This window comes from Musca autumnalis, unplaced genomic scaffold (assembly GCF_047663935.1).
Source record: "Musca autumnalis isolate F117 unplaced genomic scaffold, ASM4766393v1 scaffold_1, whole genome shotgun sequence".
Taxonomy (NCBI): domain Eukaryota; kingdom Metazoa; phylum Arthropoda; class Insecta; order Diptera; family Muscidae; genus Musca; species Musca autumnalis.
The window spans coordinates 14,939,982-14,959,003 of NW_027411644.1; the positions used below are offsets into that span (position 1 = coordinate 14,939,982).

General features: G+C 35.2%; 1 protein-coding gene across 1 annotated transcript in view; it reads left to right on the plus strand.

Moving 5' to 3' along the window:
* LOC141391554 (uncharacterized) overlaps nucleotides 1–8,689 on the plus strand; it is a 34,802-nt gene extending 26,113 nt beyond the window's left edge. The window contains exons 5-6 of the mRNA XM_073964426.1: nucleotides 7,182–8,289; nucleotides 8,373–8,689. Of these exons, the coding sequence (XP_073820527.1) occupies nucleotides 7,182–8,289; nucleotides 8,373–8,575 (1,311 nt within the window). The 3' untranslated portion in view covers nucleotides 8,576–8,689. The remainder of the gene's footprint in view (nucleotides 1–7,181; nucleotides 8,290–8,372) is intronic.
* The last annotated feature ends 10,333 nt before the right edge of the window (nucleotides 8,690–19,022 follow it).

A 19,022-nucleotide genomic window follows, 5' to 3' on the forward strand; every position in this document is an offset into this window, starting at 1 on the left:
ATATACTACTTAAACAAAAGTATAAGTTCATCGTCTTATCTTCTTCTTCTTTATTTGCCAACCCGTATTCGGGTGTTAGCGATCATACAATTATGTTTTACATTGTTAACAATTTAATTATATTTTTTATTCCATTATAGATAGGTTTCGATTCTTGGCAGCATTCAGGAGGTTTCTTTCGTCTTGCAGTCCCGTCCATTCTTGAATATTTCTTATCCATGATGTTTCTTTTCTGCCTCTTGGTCTTCTTCCATCTATTGTGGTTTGGATAATGGCTTGGAGGAGCTTATATTTTTCATTGCGCATTATATGACCCAGATAAGATGTTTTTCGGCTTTTTACATCGCGTGTTATTTGTCGTTCCACATTCATCCGTCGTAGTACTTCTTCATTTGAAACGTGGTCAGTCCAGCGAATTTTTAGAATACGACGATAAATCCACATTTCAAAAGAATTTAGTCGTTTTTCGTCGGCTAATTTTATCGTCCAAGTTTCTGCAGAGTATAATAATACTGACCATATGTAGCAACTGACAAAACGTATTTTCGTTGAAAGGCTTATGTCATGGCTGGTTAGCGTTTTCTTATATTTGGAAAATGAATTTCTTGCCATTTCGATTCGGCACTTAATTTCACTTGACATATCCCAACGGTCATTTATCTGGACTCCTAGATATGTATATGTTCTTACACGTTCTATTTCTATGTTATTAATTATCATAGGTACATTATTTTCCACCTGTTTTCTGATGACAATCATATATTTAGTTTTTCTTATGTTTATTGATAATCCATATTTTTTACTGGTCTTCATGAGTGCATCTATTAGTCTTTGTAGCCCTGCTAAGCTGCTTGCCAGTAATGTGGTGTCATCAGCGTAACGAATGTTATTGATGCTAATGCCAATGTTTTTGGAAGCTATTGATTCTTGAAAATTTTTTTCAGAATATATATTAAAGAGAAGAAGTGACAAAATACATCCTTGCCGTACACCTTTCGAAATTGGGATATTGTCAGATAATTCACCATCCACTTTAATATTTGATACTTGTTTCCAGTATAGATTTTGAATACATCTTTTATCACATTCTTCTAGTCCAATATCGGTTAAAATATCCATCAACTTATCGTGTTTTACGGTATCAAACGCCTTCTCGTAGTCCACAAAACAAAGAAAGACGTCCTTTTGAACTTCGCGGCATTTTTGTACTAGAACGTGAACTCCAAGCAATGCTTCTCGGGTACCCATGCCTTCTCTGAATCCAAATTGTGTGTTACCCATCTGCATCTCGCATAATGGGTATATTCGTCTGTGTATTATTTTTAAAAAGATTTTTAGAGCATGGCTCATAAGGCTAATTAGTCTAAAATCACCGCACAAATTCGCATTGTTTTTTTTTAGGTATGGTTACAAATGTCGATTCCAGCCAGTCTTGAGGGTAATGTCCTGTGGCGTAAATTTGATTGAATAATCTCAATATTAGTTGTATATTTCTTCCTTCTATTAGTTTCAGTACTTCGGTGGGTATTTCATCAGGACCCGATGCTTTTTTATCTTTCATGGTTTTTATTGTTGCTCTTAATTCTTCCTCTGTAATGGGTCTTATCGTTAAACCGCTTTGATATTCTGTATTTTGTAATTGTGTTCGACTTTCGTCCGTAAATAGAGCTTTTATATATTTTTCCCAAAGTTTTTTCTTTTCAGAAACTTCGAAATGGGCTATATTGTTTTCATCAAAGAGAAATGTGGAAGATCTTCTGGAATATATCCCGGATGCCTCTTTCAATTTTTTATGGAGATTGAAATCGTCGTGGAGAATTTGTAATCTTTCAATTTCCTGGCATTGTTTTCTTATTTGTGCATTTTTTGCAGCCCGAGTTGCGATTTTAATTTCCTGATTGATTTCCCAGTATTTTTCGTAGTTTATGTTTTTGTATTTGCTTCTTTCTTTGCGTAGAGCTCGTATTTCATCTGTCACCCATGATTTTTCTCTATTAGACGTTGAGGTGCCTAACATATTATTAGTTATGTTGTTGATGGATTCTTTAACATCATCCCATATATTTTCGCTATCTTCAGCGATGTTATTCAGTTCGGCATTCAATCGGGTTTTTACCGAATGTCTCGTCAATTCATCATCAAGTCTATCAAAATTTAACTTCTTCTGCGTTTTTTTCTTGCGTTTTACTGCCAGTTTTATGCGTATTTTGCAAACTAGAAGAATGTGATCCGAGGGAACGTCAGCGCCGGGATATGTGGAACATTTGTTCACACATATCTTTTATTTATTAAGATGTAATCTATTTGGTTTCTGACAATATTCTCACTGTTATCTTGTGGCGACTTCCATGTATACAAACGCCTCGGATGGAGGCAAAACAACGTATTAGTAACTTTGTATTTATACTCTTGGCAGAATTGAATTAATCTCTCGCCTCTTTAATTTCGTTTACCTAAACCAAATTTTCCTGTTACATCAGTTGTTTCTTCCCTCCCAACTTTTGCATTAAAATCTCCCTGGATTATTGTAATTTCGTGTTGTTTCGTCATTGTCAGTAATTTTTCCACATCATTATAAAATTGTTCTATTTCCTCATTGCTACCATCACACATTGGGCCCAATGGCAGGTTTCTGAGGCAAAAAGTCTAGTTTTGAAGTCATATATTTGTATAAATTAGTAACGGGATTAGATTCTTAACACTTTGAGCCACTTAGAAACAAAATCATTTCAACCTGGCAACGCTTCGTGGTCACATACCGAGCTGTCAAAGATATTGCATGTTACTTTGTAAAATTTTATAAAAATTTATTCAACGAAGAACAAATTTGTTTCGCTCGGCAATTAAAAACCGCTGATTTAATAAATAGTTTTTTTTAATGGATAAAACGTGTAAAGGTATATAAATTAATATTCTGATTAAGAAATAAAAGAAGTTAGATTTGGTAAGGAATATTTGAAGTAGACTTGTGGTGTATTTTTTGTGTAGTTCGTATTGTAGTTTAATTAGTTTTTGGAATAAAACTCGCGGTATTGCGACGTATTGTCGAAACTATATATATCTGATAGAAGGTAATAGTGAGTACTATATGTGTAAAAAAATTGCATGTCCGTATGGATCCGAATACTTATAGAAAATTACTTACAGATAGCGTGACACTTAAAAATGTGGATATTTTAATTTATTAGACTGGGTTGGGACTGGACGATGCTCAATATGACACAAGTCGCCAAATTTTATAGTAATCTTATCCGAGTTACACCAAGCATTTAAATCTTCAATATTCTAGATCTTTAAATTTAATAACTGGTACTACAAACACCTACTAAATTTCAAGATCTTAACCTGTAATTATAAAGTTTTCAAATAACGGACGCGATCGCGGTTTTCTACTTCCAAAACATAAATTAATGATAGAGGTCACAATTACTATTGTTTTGTATACCAATGCGTCTAATAATCTCTGAGATTTCGCGTTTGGCTAAAACTTGTTGTGGGGGAGGTCCCCCACCCCCTCCATTTTTCGGTATAAAAAGTACCTTACGATCTATTCTCAGACCTTATGAATCTACAAACAAAATTTTATCAAATTCGGTCCAGCCATTTCAGAAGATTTATATTTCGAACATCATGGTATACCTGAAAAGGTTTCTATATATATGTAGATATATATCTGAACCGATCAGAGCCAAATTTTCAAGACCTGATTCTAACCTGAACAGGGTTTACCATATCAAATTTTAAGTCGATCGGATGCAAATTGTGACCTTTGTGGGGCTTAAAAATAAAATCGGATTAAATCGGATGAAACATATACATGAAAACTATATCTATATCTGAACCGATTCTTACCAAATTTTGCAGAAGTACTTTTATGCCCATTAAAAACATTGGAACGAAATTTTGTAGCTCTAGCTGCTTCCAGTGACTTGTTGCCTCAAAAACCTGTCATTGGGCCCAATGTGCATCACATGTAGGTGCATAAACTTGTATTACATTTATGTTAATCGGTTTTGCGGACAATTTAATCATCATTACTCTATCAGATACTGGGAAGAATCCTGTGACGCTGGGTACAATATTGTTTTTGACTAGGATAGCAACACCTTTTCTGTGGATTCCGTCAACATTGCCTGAGTGATAAACCTTTGTGTTTTCAGAGAAGAACTCTGAGCTTTCAGTCCACCATGTCTCACTTATACCCAAGATATCTATTTGCAGCCGTTTCATCTAGCTTATGGTATTATCAAGTTTTCCAAGCTCATAAAGACTTCGAACATTCCATGTTCCGATGTTAAGTTTTGTCTTATAAAACACACTATATAGCCTTTTAATCTATAAAAAGTTTCAAATAGCCAAAAAAAAACGTAATAGTGAAGAATTTGGTACCAATGTCTCCATATGACCCTTTATGTACTATTGACTCACTACCTCCAATGTCTCTATTGACTCACTACTTCCAATGTCTCTACTGACTTACTGCCTCCAATGTCAGCACATGGTTCCTCAGGAACTACTGACTTACTAGTGACATACTAGTTCCATTGTCAGTACTGACTTTCGAATGACACGTTCATACAAAATGTCTATAGGAAATTACATTAGTTGTCTACAGTTTGTCAGTAGTACTGTTGACAATGTCAGTAGTAAGTCAGTATAGATTCACTATTGACATTTCCTACAGGGTTACTTTTGAATATAAAGCACTAAAATGAATAAAAAGCCCATAAGTCCACCGCTATTATTTTTGCCTAAAAAACAGGCTAAAAAGGTTATTAAAAATACATCACCCTAATACATTCATATGCATATTTCCGCTGACTAGGTCATGACCTTAGAATGTGTGATGATGTTCCAGCAACAAAGGCATCTAAAAACGATCATAACGACAATGGGGAACTCCAAAACTTTCAAGTGAAGCCCAATTTCTCAATGGCTTTCTATGTCCACACTATTACACTTAATTTTGTACAGTATGGTTATAACCAAAAAAATACCACCAGTACCATGTAACCATGTACCATGTGGGGCAAATTGTGCTGATAACGAAAACGTGTTTTTTATATCGATTCGGTGAAAAACGTTTCCGCACCGACTGCGATTACTAAAGCCATTTTGATATTTTTTGTACTTAAAATTTAAATTTACTTTGTTTGAATAAACGCACTGTGTGTAATTCTTTGAGTCATGTTTTATTAACCACATTTTGACTCCACAGTGTGATAGAAGACCAAAAAAGAGAAGACACGTGTCTCGGCGTTTTTCCCTATCTCATCAACTTTAGCGGTTGTAGGCCTCCAAATGTTTGAGGCTTTGATGTAAAAAGGGGTCAAGCAACCGCCCAAAAATTAAGGATACAGTCAACTACAAAAATGTACCTTAGATTTCAACAAACAAGTTTCTAGAACAAATGAAGATTCTAGGAACGATTCTTCAAGCTCAAAATTCGATTATTTTAGACCATTATTTTCCAAAGCTTTCAAATTTCCTTGAGATTTTAACAGTTTGTTATTTCCAAACCTGAGCAAGGCGGAATGTTAAAAATAATTTAATTGTTAGTGGATTTCAGCCCTAAGAATCATTCCTAGAATCTTCATATGTTCCAAAAAATTGTTTATTGAAATCTTTGGTACATTTTTGTCGTTGACGGTATCCTTAATTTTTGGGCGATATTCGGTATCTGTGGACCAGAATCGCAGAAAAAAGTGTAAAAATTGAATATTTTTAAAAGTGTTTGGCTATTTTTACCATTAAGAACCGTTCCTAGACATTTCGCATGTTCCAGAAAGTTATGTACTGATGTCTTTGCTACATTATTGTAGTCGGTTGTTTTCTTGAATATTGAACGGTTTAAGGGGAGTACACACCATCAGTCAAAACTGACAGTCAACGAACTTTTGCTACAATTTTATGGCAAATAAAAACTTTTGTTTAGGTAATAATGTTTGATATACAATATGTAAAGTATTATTTAGTGATTAGGAAAGCAATTATTCAGCTAGACTTCGACATTAACAAAATATACCTCGATGACTGTCAGTTTTGTTGGCCCGTGTGTACTATGCTTTAGTATCTGTGGACCAAAACCAGAGAAAACAGGATACAAATCACATTTGCTTTGCTATTTTGACCTTTAAGAACCGTCTATACAGAGTTCGTATATTCTAGAAAGATTTTTATTTAGATCTGAGGTACTTTTTTGTAGTTGGCTGTTTGCTCAAAATTTGATCGGTTTGATAGCTGAAAAAAATTTTGAAAGAAATTTGACCATGGCGATTTTGACCGTGCAGATTGATGTTTGATGGATTATATGTGTTCACAATTTTTGTTCTTTAAGACAAGAGCAACAACTTTGCCTCTAAAATAAATTCAAATTTCTTAACGGTTTGGAAGATATAGTCCTGACTAAATGACCCTTTTTACATCAAAGCCCCAAACCTTTGGAAGCCTATAACCGCGAAAGTTAATGAGATACGAAAAAACGGCGAGACACGTGTCTTCTCTTATTTGGTCTTATCAGGCTGTGGTGTCAGAATATGGTTAAAACAATTACGATTCTCACAAACAAAGTCATTAAAAACAGTCTGTAACTTTCGCGTTTTCTCACATATTCTCTTGTCCGATAGGTACAATAAATAAAATAAATACAAACATAAAATTCGCGAGTTTATAAAGAAACACAAAAAATTGCAATATTACCAAAGGTGCATTTAAAGCTCTGAAATGTCGCGCTTTGATAACAAATTGGTACAGAATGGTTTCATATTGATTTTAAATTAAATTAAAACTATTAACAAGTTTTTACGAAAAGCGTATATGTCATTATAACAAATAAAATTAAATAATGCATTGCTGAACTTCAATGCATTTGGTGCGGAAACTTTTTTCGCGATAGAGAAAAACTGACACCGCATTTCATAGTAGTTGTTCATGCTCTACACGGCTATGCGGTGTTATGTTTGATATTTGCAAAAAAGTTATAACCCTATTGTACAGTCTCTTAACTCACTTATGGCTACAGTGTAATTGATTAGAAAACTAGATTTTGACAGAGGAAATGGTGTAGACATTAATGTAAAATAAACAAAATGCAATAAAACGTTGTCATGCAAATGAAACTACTCAGTTTTTCCTCAACTGTCGACAGGCATAAGATGAGCTGCCCAGCCTCAACAATTTAGTCTTCAACGATCTGTAATCTAAGACAATTGCTTGACAGAGATTTCTCAAAACAGAGGATATCACAACAAATCATGTCCATTCCCAATTGGTTAACACAGGACTATATTGAGGAGGTCCTTAAACTTTATCATCACGATGTGACAGTGAAAATAAACACTTTCAATATAAAACTGGCATTTGGTAAGGGTGAAAATTATGGTGGCGTTATGACAAGAGTGAAAGTCGGCTATTCACGACTCAATGGTTCGGTGCAGGAAGATAAACATTTGTTGGTGAAAAATTCCTATGAAGATGATGAATTTGCCAAAGAGAAAATGAAGCCATATGATATTTTCAATCGTGAAATGTCCATTTACGATCAGGTGTTGCCTAAACTAAATCAACTAATGGCTGAAATCAATGACAAAGATCAACTGTTCGCAAATGCCTTGTATACCGACTATAAGCGTCAAACTCTTATTTTTGAGGATCTTTCGCAGCAGGGTTTTGTGATGGCAAATCGTATTGAACGACTAGACATGGATCATGTCCAGCTGATATTGAGAAAATTGGCCAAAATGCATGCCACCTCTGCTGTACTCAACGAGAGGGAAAATGGTTGTTTGGAAAAATACGACAGAGGATTCTTTAATAAGCACACCGATACTTATAAAACGTTTTTCGTTAACAATTTCTTGTCCTGTGCCCGTTACTTGCAGCGTCAACCGAATTCCCAATATTATGCTGAGAAAATATCTGCCATGGCACCCTATTATATGGAAATTGGTTTGCGCTGTTTTCTACCCACTGCGGGACATGTCAATGTTCTTGCCCATGGCGATGTGTGGACGAATAATGTGATGTTTAAATATGATTCAGAAAGTGGAAAACCTATTGATGTTATTTTAATTGATTTTCAATATTCATTTTGGGGTTCCCCCGCCTTGGATTTACATCATTTCTTTAATACTTCGCTAAAAGAAGAGTTGAGAAGATATCATCAGGATGAGCTGTTTCGTGATTATCATCATTGGTTTGCGGACACTTTAAAGAAATTGAAATATTCTTCTAATCCCATACCAAGTTTGAAGAGATTTAATCAACATGTTGAACAGAAGAGATTTTTTGGTGGGTATATCCAAACATTTAAGGGGATAAGGATAAATCCATTGTTATTAATTATGTTTTTGTTTTGTTTATTTCTTTTTTAGCTCTACATTCAGGTGTGGTTATCCAACCGGTAATGCTGAATCAAGATCCCACAGATGCCGACTATCAAGCCCTTATGGGTGTTGATGAACGGGCCTTGAAATTCAAAGCTCGCCTTTATAATAATAATCCCATAATCCAGGATAATCTTAAATTCCTGTTACCATTTTTTGATCACAAAGGCCTGTTAGAGGCCGATCAGTGAGGCAGAATTTTTAGTTTTTAAGCTTTAGAGTGTACTTAAGTGTAATTTAATAACAAGAAGCTTAGTAAATATGGAATGAATTTAATAATAAATGAATTTCAAAATCTCCCATTTAACGTGTTATGGTAAATTATCATTTTACGGACCGATAGCACACACCTTATGATGTGTAAGCTCCACAAAAAATAAATAAAAACCTTGTTATATTCGGGACCACGACAATCTACGGATTGATGAACAAGTAAAAAAGTATCAGTCGGCTCTACCGGCAGCCAATATGAATCGAAAATTTCATCTACGTACAGAATTTTGTGGCTCTTTTTGGACATTTAAACTTGCCGACAAAAATGTAGATTAGGATTAAATTTTAAAATGTTGCGGTGGAGGTACTTGAAGGAATGGACCGACATAGTCCATTATGGAGGTTGATCTTATTTTGGGGGTCACATCTTTTCGATTGATATAGCGCCCACTAGTCACTTTAGTGGGTCATCGTATAACTTTTGGATCAGTATGCCAGGAAGCATAGAAAGCATAATCTCCCTGTAAACGGGACCATAACGAACAGCATCGGTATACATTTCCAAAAGATCTTCGAACAGACCCTAAACTGCACTTAGACATAAATGTTGAGCTAAGGGGAGGACTAATATGCACCATTTTAGAGGTTAAACTAAATATGGACAAAATATTACGAGATCAAAAGTTTGGACCAAATTGGTTGCCCCGTTCAAGATATATCATGTAAACCATTTTAGTGATATATTTTAAATATTGGGGGAAATACCGTATTGTCCATCTTCAAACTGAAACTAAGTTTGTCATAGGGTTTTTTTGCACGTCTCAGGCTATTTTCTCAAGAAGTATGGACTTGCCTATGAAAAAAATTCTTGCCGACGTAAAGGAGGCAGCGTATGCAAGTTGCTTCAACTGAGATCAAAGTGATTCGAGGTACCTGAAGAAGTGGACCGATATGGCTTATCTTCGAGCTTAAACTAAGTTTGGACAAAATATTACAAAAGCCAAATTTTGGACCGAATCGGTAGATCCGTTAGAGAGTTATACTGCGCTCCAACCACTACACACGGTGTCATAGTATGGACTTGCCCCAGATGAAGCTTATAGCATCGTATGGGGGGCGGTTAATACAAGGTTTTACAACAAAAATCAAAGCGATTCGAGAGCAGGTCCTAAACTGAACCTTTCCGAAATTTTGTGTGGGAGGTACTCGAAGGAGTGGAACGATTGAGTCCATATTGGAACCTCATCTAAGTCACGATATGCAAAGTATGGACCAAATCTGTTACTCCCTTCAAGAGTTATCGTGCGCACAAATTTTCCGAACATTTTCGAACTTTTGTGGGGGAGGGTCCTGAAGGAGTGGACAGATATAACCCATCTTCGAACTTAAACTAAGTTTGGACAAATATTGCGAAAGCCAAATTTTGGACCAAATCGGTTCATCCGTGCGAGAGTTATCGTGCGCACCAGCCAGACAGACAGACGGACGGACATTGCTAAATCGACACCAAATTGTCTGAAACACATTTCGTCCAAACATACTTGGGGTCTAAAACCATTATTTCGATGAGGCAAACTTTGCCCGTATGAAACTGTATATCACCAATATTTTTGAAAATTTAACATAGCTGAAGCCAAGGTTTACCCTTTTAGAACACGCGACTTGTGGTTATATATTATACAAATTAAATATTTTTGGATAAAATTAAATGTTTTTGGACGTGGCAAAAAATATTGGGCTTAAAAAATAATTTGCGTGGAAGCTGTGACTACATTTATGTTTAAAAATGGGTAAAAATGGGTTGAAGCCAACATGTCTTTTTTTGTTTTCTCTCGATTTGTGAGTAAACCACACTTCTCTCGATTTTCCTGCCAAAGTAAAAGTTGAAGCAAACTAAATAAGGATCAGCTCACTAATGTGTTACTTTTCAAAATTTGAACTGCTTCTACCATTAAATGATGCTGATATTTTGAAGCCAGATTTACAGTGTATTTTGATTATTTCTTCTAATTTTATTCCGCAAACAGGTTTCTCAAAAAATTGTATATAGGATTGTAGAACTCGCGACTCTGAGTTATTTCATACACATATTGTGAATGTAGTCTGCACATCTTCATAGAAATCTGCATCCAAATGCGGAAATTTTGTGCGAACATTTTTCTAAAAATCATATTTTTCGGGTCTAATATTTGCAATTGTCTCTAGAATACCTCGTACTCCATTGCACATTTTAGTTTTTTACGTTCCGGAACCAATAAATCATTCCTCGTGAAAATCCATCTACTAAAACGCGAGTTCCAAAGTAGAAAAAACACCTAAAATTGTTTTTGAAAATATCGCGTATTTTATCGCGTTTTCTGCGGATCGTTTCCACTGCAATGAAAAAACTAGTGCAGCATCTTCGTTTTAGCGGAAACAGAGATTTGAAAATTCACTGATATGGAAGCTACATTCATTTTATCCCAAAAAATAGTGTGTGATGCTACATTCACGGTTCTTGATTGATCGCCTTCAAATAGATATACATATGTATATCGATGTAGATTTTCATGGTGGACACTGAAATCGGATGCGGACAAAAATTGTATGCACTTTGCGCAAATTAGCGATATTTTATAGGTTTTTTAGTGCTATGATGCAGCCGATGCTACATCTTAGCCTCCAAATTAAATTTCGAAAAATATTTACAAATTAAAAGACATGGTCTTGCTGTACATGAAAATCACATGCGGACAAAATGATTTTGATAATTACGGGATTTACACGTATTTTAAAATGCATATTAATTAAATTGGGTTATTTGACCTCTATTTCCATTTCAGAAGCTTTGAGATATATCCTCATCAACCCAATTACCTTCCCTAATGGGAAAGCTTTAATACGAATGTCAATAAAGCAAAATGCGTCCATTTTATTGGGAGATTTAAGCAAAATGAAGGAAGTATTCCTATAGATTTTTACAATATTGTTACGAATGTAACTGATAGGTTTAAGTTAGTTTAGTTTAATTTCCGTTAATTTAAAAATTTGAATTGTAACGTAAAGTTTTTATTACGCAGTTACTTTATTTAAGCAACACCAACTACCATGTAGGACTCTCTTCATCATTCTAGTCGTTACATTACCTTTTGTTAATGTTCTTTTGTTTGTTTTGTTTTGCAACAATAATGTAATTATCGTTTAGTTCCTACTTCTTGTATTTCGTGTAGTTGTTTGTTGTTGTAGTTACGTCATTACTGTGCTTGTATGTATGTGAGTATGGATGTTCGCTTAGTGCGAATGTGCGTCTGTGTGTTCGCTGCACAGATTCGAGTTGTTGCCATATTTCTAGATATTTCTAGACCAAGGAGATTTTGGGTATAAATAGAGTTACGAATGGCAACATTGAGTGAGTTGTGTTTTAAGCGTTGAACTGAATAGATCGGTTAAATAAGAGCTGCGTGCTAACTAGAGATTTGCTGTGTGCTTAGTAATTAAAGTCGGTTACGAATAAGTGTAATAAAGTAAATAAAGCATTGTAGAAACGTAATCTAAAACGAACCCTGTTTTATTTGGTACAAATCGTATCGGGGAATAAAACAACGTCTACACGGACATTAGTTAAATCTAATTCCGTAACAATATTTTCTACTACATAATGCATGTGAAAAAATATTTTTCAAACAAAAATTATTTTTTTTTTTTTGACCAAAATATGTGCTTATTTTGGCTGCAACATTGAAACTATAACACCAATCTGTATGATTGTAGTCTCATTTTATTCGCCGTAAAGTTTTGATCCACAAAAAATTTTTATGTAATTTTATGACCACTAAATGGGCCTTCATTTTGAAAAAGTTGACTTATATTCAATAATTTATCAATTTTATGTACATTCCGCGAATTTTGTGTAACATTTTGCAGGTATTATGCAATCTACTCGTTGAAGTCACTTCGAGAGAGCTTTTTTGTAACAATTGTGGTCATTAAAATAATTAGCGTTTTTATAATATTTTCTTTCTTAGAAAGCGAAATAAAAGCGCCATAACTTTTGTCCGCAACAACCAAAAATTGGCTCGCGACCAGATTCGTACTGGGAATTTTTTTCTTAACCTACATATCAAAAATCGTTGATGTAGCGCGAAAAAAATGTATCCATTTTTTCTGAAATGGAATATGAAATAATTGACAATATTCGTGATATACCCTCGTTGGCATATATGCTGAGGGTATAATCACAAGTCGTCTTTTAGATTTTTTGCCATAACACGTTCGTGGACGTGAATAATATAGCATTCATTTTAATGGTTGTTGTAATAGTATTTGATATGTTTGTATTCGTTTTCCTGCATAATCTGGCTCTGAGGCCTAGTTCTAGGAATGTGGATGTTTCGTTGAAATGTAAGCACAGATTTACTGGAGTTATTTGAGTAGGCAGTTGAAAAGGTGCAGTGTGTCGTGAGGACCTGTGTCGCATACTTTGCAGATGTTTTGCACGGTGTCATCGATCCTTGCCCTATAGGAATTCAGGGGCCTAATTATGTGATTCGATTCGATCGAGAATTTACTCGTGAATAAGTTTTCGACACGAGAAAAAAACGGCATGATAAGACTCGATCGAAATCACTGATCGAATGTTTCGAGAGTAACCGGTAATCGAACTATGTGTTCTTTGGGGAAAGTTATGAAGGTAGACGTCAAAAAATGTGTTTATTTCAAATCAAAAACTAAAAAACAAAATTATGAATGAAAAAATGTAAATATTTGTGGATTTTTTTGAACAATACATTGAATAATAATTTCGGAATGAAGTTGTGCTAAGAAAATATGAAAATTAATAATGTTTGTCATTCTTGTTACAGATTGCTAATACATCTACCTTAATAATTCTCTCTCAAAATAAATGAGAGAATTTGGTGGGTGTTTTGCATTAGCCTCTCTGAGAGAGTATTTCCATTGGTAAACAACGGGGGATGAACTATTTAAAATGCACTTTATTAAAAGTTGTTCACCTATAAAATAAAGCCTATTAATATTAAATAATTTTTTGTTTTGCAGAAATGCTTATTTTTTCAACTTATATTTTAATGACTGCAAACACTAATTTTTGGTTAATGATATGTAGCATGCATATGTATCTATTTTAATTATAATTTTATCACAATTTCTTAAAACGACTGAAAAGGACTTTTCCCAATTTCTCTTATTTTGTGTAAAAAATGCTCACAATTATTTACTAATATCATTTTTCCTCAATAAACCGTCAATAAACAACAATTTTTTACATTTTAAACACAAATACAATAAGAAATCTTTCATTTTGTTTGTTTACGATAGGCCATTTGGCTACGAGAAATTACTCGCAAATTTATGCTCAATTTCTCGATAATTTTACTCGATAACGAATGTTGTCATCCCAACTTTGAGTACTCGGGTCGAAACAACTCGATGTCGAATCACGTAATTAGGCCCCAGACGTCTGCAACATCCCGAGCGTAGTTGAATCAAAACTACTATGGTTTGTCGTTGACAGTCCTCGGCTGCAATAAATGGAGCATGTTCTTTGAGGACCGCATTCACACGATAGTTGTTTATGGCATCTGCGACTACACCCGTGTGAACGCTATTTAAACCTCCTTGATAAGCTTATAGGTCTAGTGGTACTCTCTTGTAACATTGGAACTCCCTTTCTGCATCATGAAAATCCCCTATGACATGCCTGGATGAGAGAGGGTCCTTTCCACGATATGGTGATTAGGATTGCTCTCACGGTAACACCCGAGCAAGTACTGCACCAACAGCTTGAAATTGTGTTGCGGTCAGGGCTTCGGAGTCGGAGTCGGAGTCTAGCAAATTTTGCTGGAGTCAGAGTCGGAGCCGGAGTCGTGAAAAAAAGCTCGACTCCGACTCCGGGTAACAATGTGTTCTACATTTATCAAAATTTGTCAAATCAATTTAAATTATTTAAATGATCATAATTTAAAAAACTCTTAATCTCTATTTTGACTACAAAATGCATATCGGAAACATTTTTGGGTCAATTGATTGGAATAATGTTTGCATGTTCCAAATGTACTTAGGGAAGATCTTTTAGAAGATTTACAGGCCCTTTTGTAGAAGACTCAGACCAGTGAGGTTTCCTCTTGTTGTTTTTTATTAGAAGTCATTTATGTATGCTGTTAAATAACCTGTTGGACTTCTATGAAAGACCTTGTAGTACTTTAAGGGAAATCATACGAAAGACCTACTAGACTTCTTGCTGAATTTGTATGAGAAAAGTTAGAATCTTCTTTAAGACGAGTTTCCTGCTATTTTTTAAACGACATATTCGGTCTTTTGAAGGGTTTTGCTACAGGTTCTGAAGTGCTTGTTACTTTGTATTCCTATTGTCAACGAGAAAAAATTGGTATCCTCCCAATGTAATGTATCTTGAAAGTTCAAAGTGAGATGACTGTAATTTAAGTTGTGAATTCTATTTTATCTATTTTCGGAGTCGACTCCGGAGTTGGAGCCGGTGTCGGAGTCGAGAAAAAAAATGGACTGGAGTCGGAGTCGGAGTCTGACCAAAAATGGTTCGACTCCGAAGCCCTGGTTGCTGCACTGGATGAATGGCATGAGGAGGCAACCTGTTGCAGTTCTCAAGGCACACAGGCTTAAATATGTTTCCATCGCGTTTCTGTTCGCGGACCAACCTGGCGCATAACTTACAACAGACCAATTTATCGCGTTATATGTGGTCAACAATGTTTCTTTATCTGTACCCCAAGTGTTACCGTCTAGAGACTTGAGGACCTTGTTCCAACATCTCAGCCTGCCAAAGATAGCTGCGATATACACGAACGAGATGAACATGCTGTCGAATGTGACCTCTAGAATTTTGGGGTTGTTTGTGGTCGGAATTCTGCTACCATCGACCATGACATACAACTCTGTTCTCACCTCTGCCGTTCATGTGATGAACAGAGTGGCCGTAGATTTAGTGACGGATATTTCCAAATTCCTCGCATAGAAAAAGGTGCTAGAAAGACAGTCATCAGGGGAGGTACCTGACGGCTAGATCGTACAATCATCCAGTTACGTTACAATCTCAATGCCGTCTGGTGAGGCCGGAATACAGGACATTCGCAACATCATCCACTGTAAATTGCGATGGTTCATCCTCGGCAGGAAAAGATCTAATACGTAGTAGTACTGTTCTCTTCGCCCTGTCTCACCAGGGGTACTCGACAAATTGTCGATTGAAATAACTTCATTTGCGGCTCCGCGAAATATGGCCCCAATGCAAAATTGCCCCAAAGCAAAAGTGCAAAATGACCCCAAAAAATTGTGTACATTACAACCACACGCAATTTGGGGCAGTTTTTCACAAATTTTTGGGGTATTTTTGCACCAAAAAATTGGGGCATAATTGCATTTCAATAAAAATGAAATATGACCCCAAACATTAAAAATGCAAAAAAGCCCCAAAATTATTTTCTGTCGATGTTTGGGGTCTTTTGCATTTTTGAGATATTTTTCAAAAATGAAAATTAAATTCTACAAAAATTTGTTTTATATTTATAATCGTACAATAGCAATTTACGTTTTACTCCGTTGCACTATAGGTAATTTGACCTGTTTTTGAGACAAAAATTAATAACTGCGGAATTAAAGAATTTTTTAACTTTTTAAATTATTTATGTGTAAAAGTGAGATAAAACAAAGATTTTTACAGATAAATTCGGATATAACGAACAACGGTTATAAGCAACTACGTATATAACGAACAAAGCTATTTTTTCCAATGCAATTTTCATTAGTTTTCTTATACACAACAAACTGTTGAAAACGATCACGGTAGTAAGTAACAAACTTTTTGTCCCCGCGAGTAGATTTTCCAATGAATTGTTACTACAGTTTTGTAAATTTTTTGAATATACGCTAATAAAAACGAGTTTAGTACTCCCTTAAACCGTTTCAATGATTAATATGTAATAGAGAGATAAAGTAAAGCTTACTACTGCCGCACCGTTTATAGAAAACCACGGATATACCGAACAATTTGTCGCCATTACTTATTTTACTTGCAATGAAATTGTAAACAACAATATTTTTTACATTTATTGTTTATTTCCTCAAACCAAACTTCCACAATTTTAGGACTTTTTATTGAGAAGTAACCTAATAAAATCTCATAAATATCAAAAAACGGGCAAAATCGGGTTTTGAAACCTAGTAATACCAATGCAGAAGACTCTCAGTAATGTGTTCTAGGTGGAAAAATCACGGCCAAATACGGCCAATTTAGTATAAGTCTATATGAAGTGAGTTTAAGAAAAATAAAATATTTATTTCTAACTTTTTGTGTTTTTTGGTCGCTACCCAAATTGTTGAAGCTTTATTATATATTAAATAAATTCCTCTCGCAATTGCCAATCTATTCAATTTTACATACATTTATATTTGGTGTATTTTTCCGCGGTTTTAAATACATTAAAATATGCCTTACAATATTTATTTTTTTAGTTCATCTTCGAAATTCTCACTTTGACTGCAATTTAAACCGCGATAATGACGCTATTTTGAAAAGTATCTTTCATATTAATACATTTTGACATGTTCTTTTTTCAATGCCAACTAAAAAATTATTATTATTAAAAGTTGGAAAATCGACTTTTTGCCTCAAAAACTGGGCAAATTACCTATAGTGCGTTGTAAAATATATCAACTTTGTTCAACATTGGGTAAATCGAAACATTTTATTTGTCCTTACTGCATAGAAAATGTAAACGATACTATTGTTGGTTGTTTTTATATTACCAATAAAAATTATACAATTTTTGGGGCGAAATTGCATTTTTTTATTTTGGGGTAAAACTTCATTAGGCAAAATTACCCCAAACTTGGGGCAATTTTTCATTTTATTGTTGGGGCAATATTGCATAATTTTGGGGGAAAATTGTTCGATGTATATTGGGGTCAAAATTCATTATACAGTTTCACCCCAAATTTGGGGCCACTTTTCACAATGCCTTTTGGGGCCATATTTCCTGGGGCCATTTTTCGCGGAGCCTTCATTTGCTAATCTCGTCAACTCTGTTGTGAAGTTTAGTCTCACTTTGGGTTTTCAACCAGCAGGTATATCGCGAGCGGCTGCGGCAGTGATGATGTCTCGGAACGTTCTTTCTGCTACGCGAACATCAGAAGAGTTGGGCAGATTTCTGAAATTGTCGGTAAAACTTTACGATTACTATTTTTCAGAAGTGTTACCCATTTCTGTATGTAACTCCAAACATGAGTTACACAATCGCACTACAGGTGACCAGGTGTCACTGGCCATGCAAGACGAAGAACTAACAATTTGCTCAGTCAGCGCTATATACTTCTGGTTGTTCCGAGGACCAAATGCCACAACTCATGATGTGTACTAAAGTCCCCCAAGATCAGACGGTTATGACCTTCAAATATCGGGCTAATGAACGTCACAGGACGAGGTTCAACGTTACAACCCAGCAAACCAAATGTCGGATGTCCGACACGTCTGAACAATTTCGGAAGCAACGTCGTTCAGATTTCGTTCCGATTTCTAAACGATTTTTCGGAGCGGAAATAGTTCAGATTTTGTACCGATTTCGTTCCGATTTCGGAACGAATGTCGGAAAGAAATTTCCTTTCCGAATTTCCCAAGGATTTTCTTCAGATTTCGTTACGAAATCGGATCGAAATCGATACGATGTCGCTCCGACATTTCGTTCCGAAATTATGTCAACCACTTCATACAATTTTCGTTAAGATATCGTTACGATTTCGGATCAGACATCGGACGTATCGTCCGAATTTTGTTCCGATTTCGTTAAGATGTCGGTACGATTGGTTTGCTGGGAAGTTAGATGATTTGTAAGAAAACCTATTGGTATACCTACAACGGATGTTCCCTAGATAGAGTATATTCTGCGAGTTTTAAGAAAAGAACCAACAAAGAAAGGATAAAATCCGGATGGGGCCGACCACCACGATTTCAGTATAATTTGGGGAAATTATTTTCTATACCAACTTGAGTCACTTTTCCAAATTTCATCGAAATACATGAACTAGGGCGAACATATATATGGCAGCTATATCCAATTCTGAATCGATTTTCATCAAATGCAATAGCGTTTTTCCTATGGCTAAACAAATTTTATTTCCAAATTTTCAGCTGAATCGGATAATACATGCGACCTGTGCGTTGCGACATGCATAAATCGACTCAGATATGTACCCTAGAAGGAAGTTTGGGCCTGTCTTCCTTTTCTATCTTCCGTTATTACGTTACATACAAATACACAAAGGCATAATACCCTTACCACAATGTGGTGTAGGGTACGAGTATAAATACCAATCTCCATCTTACCTTAAAGATCGGTATATCCTAATGTTATTCATAAACCATTTCAATAAATTTAACCATTCAACCAAAATGCCTCT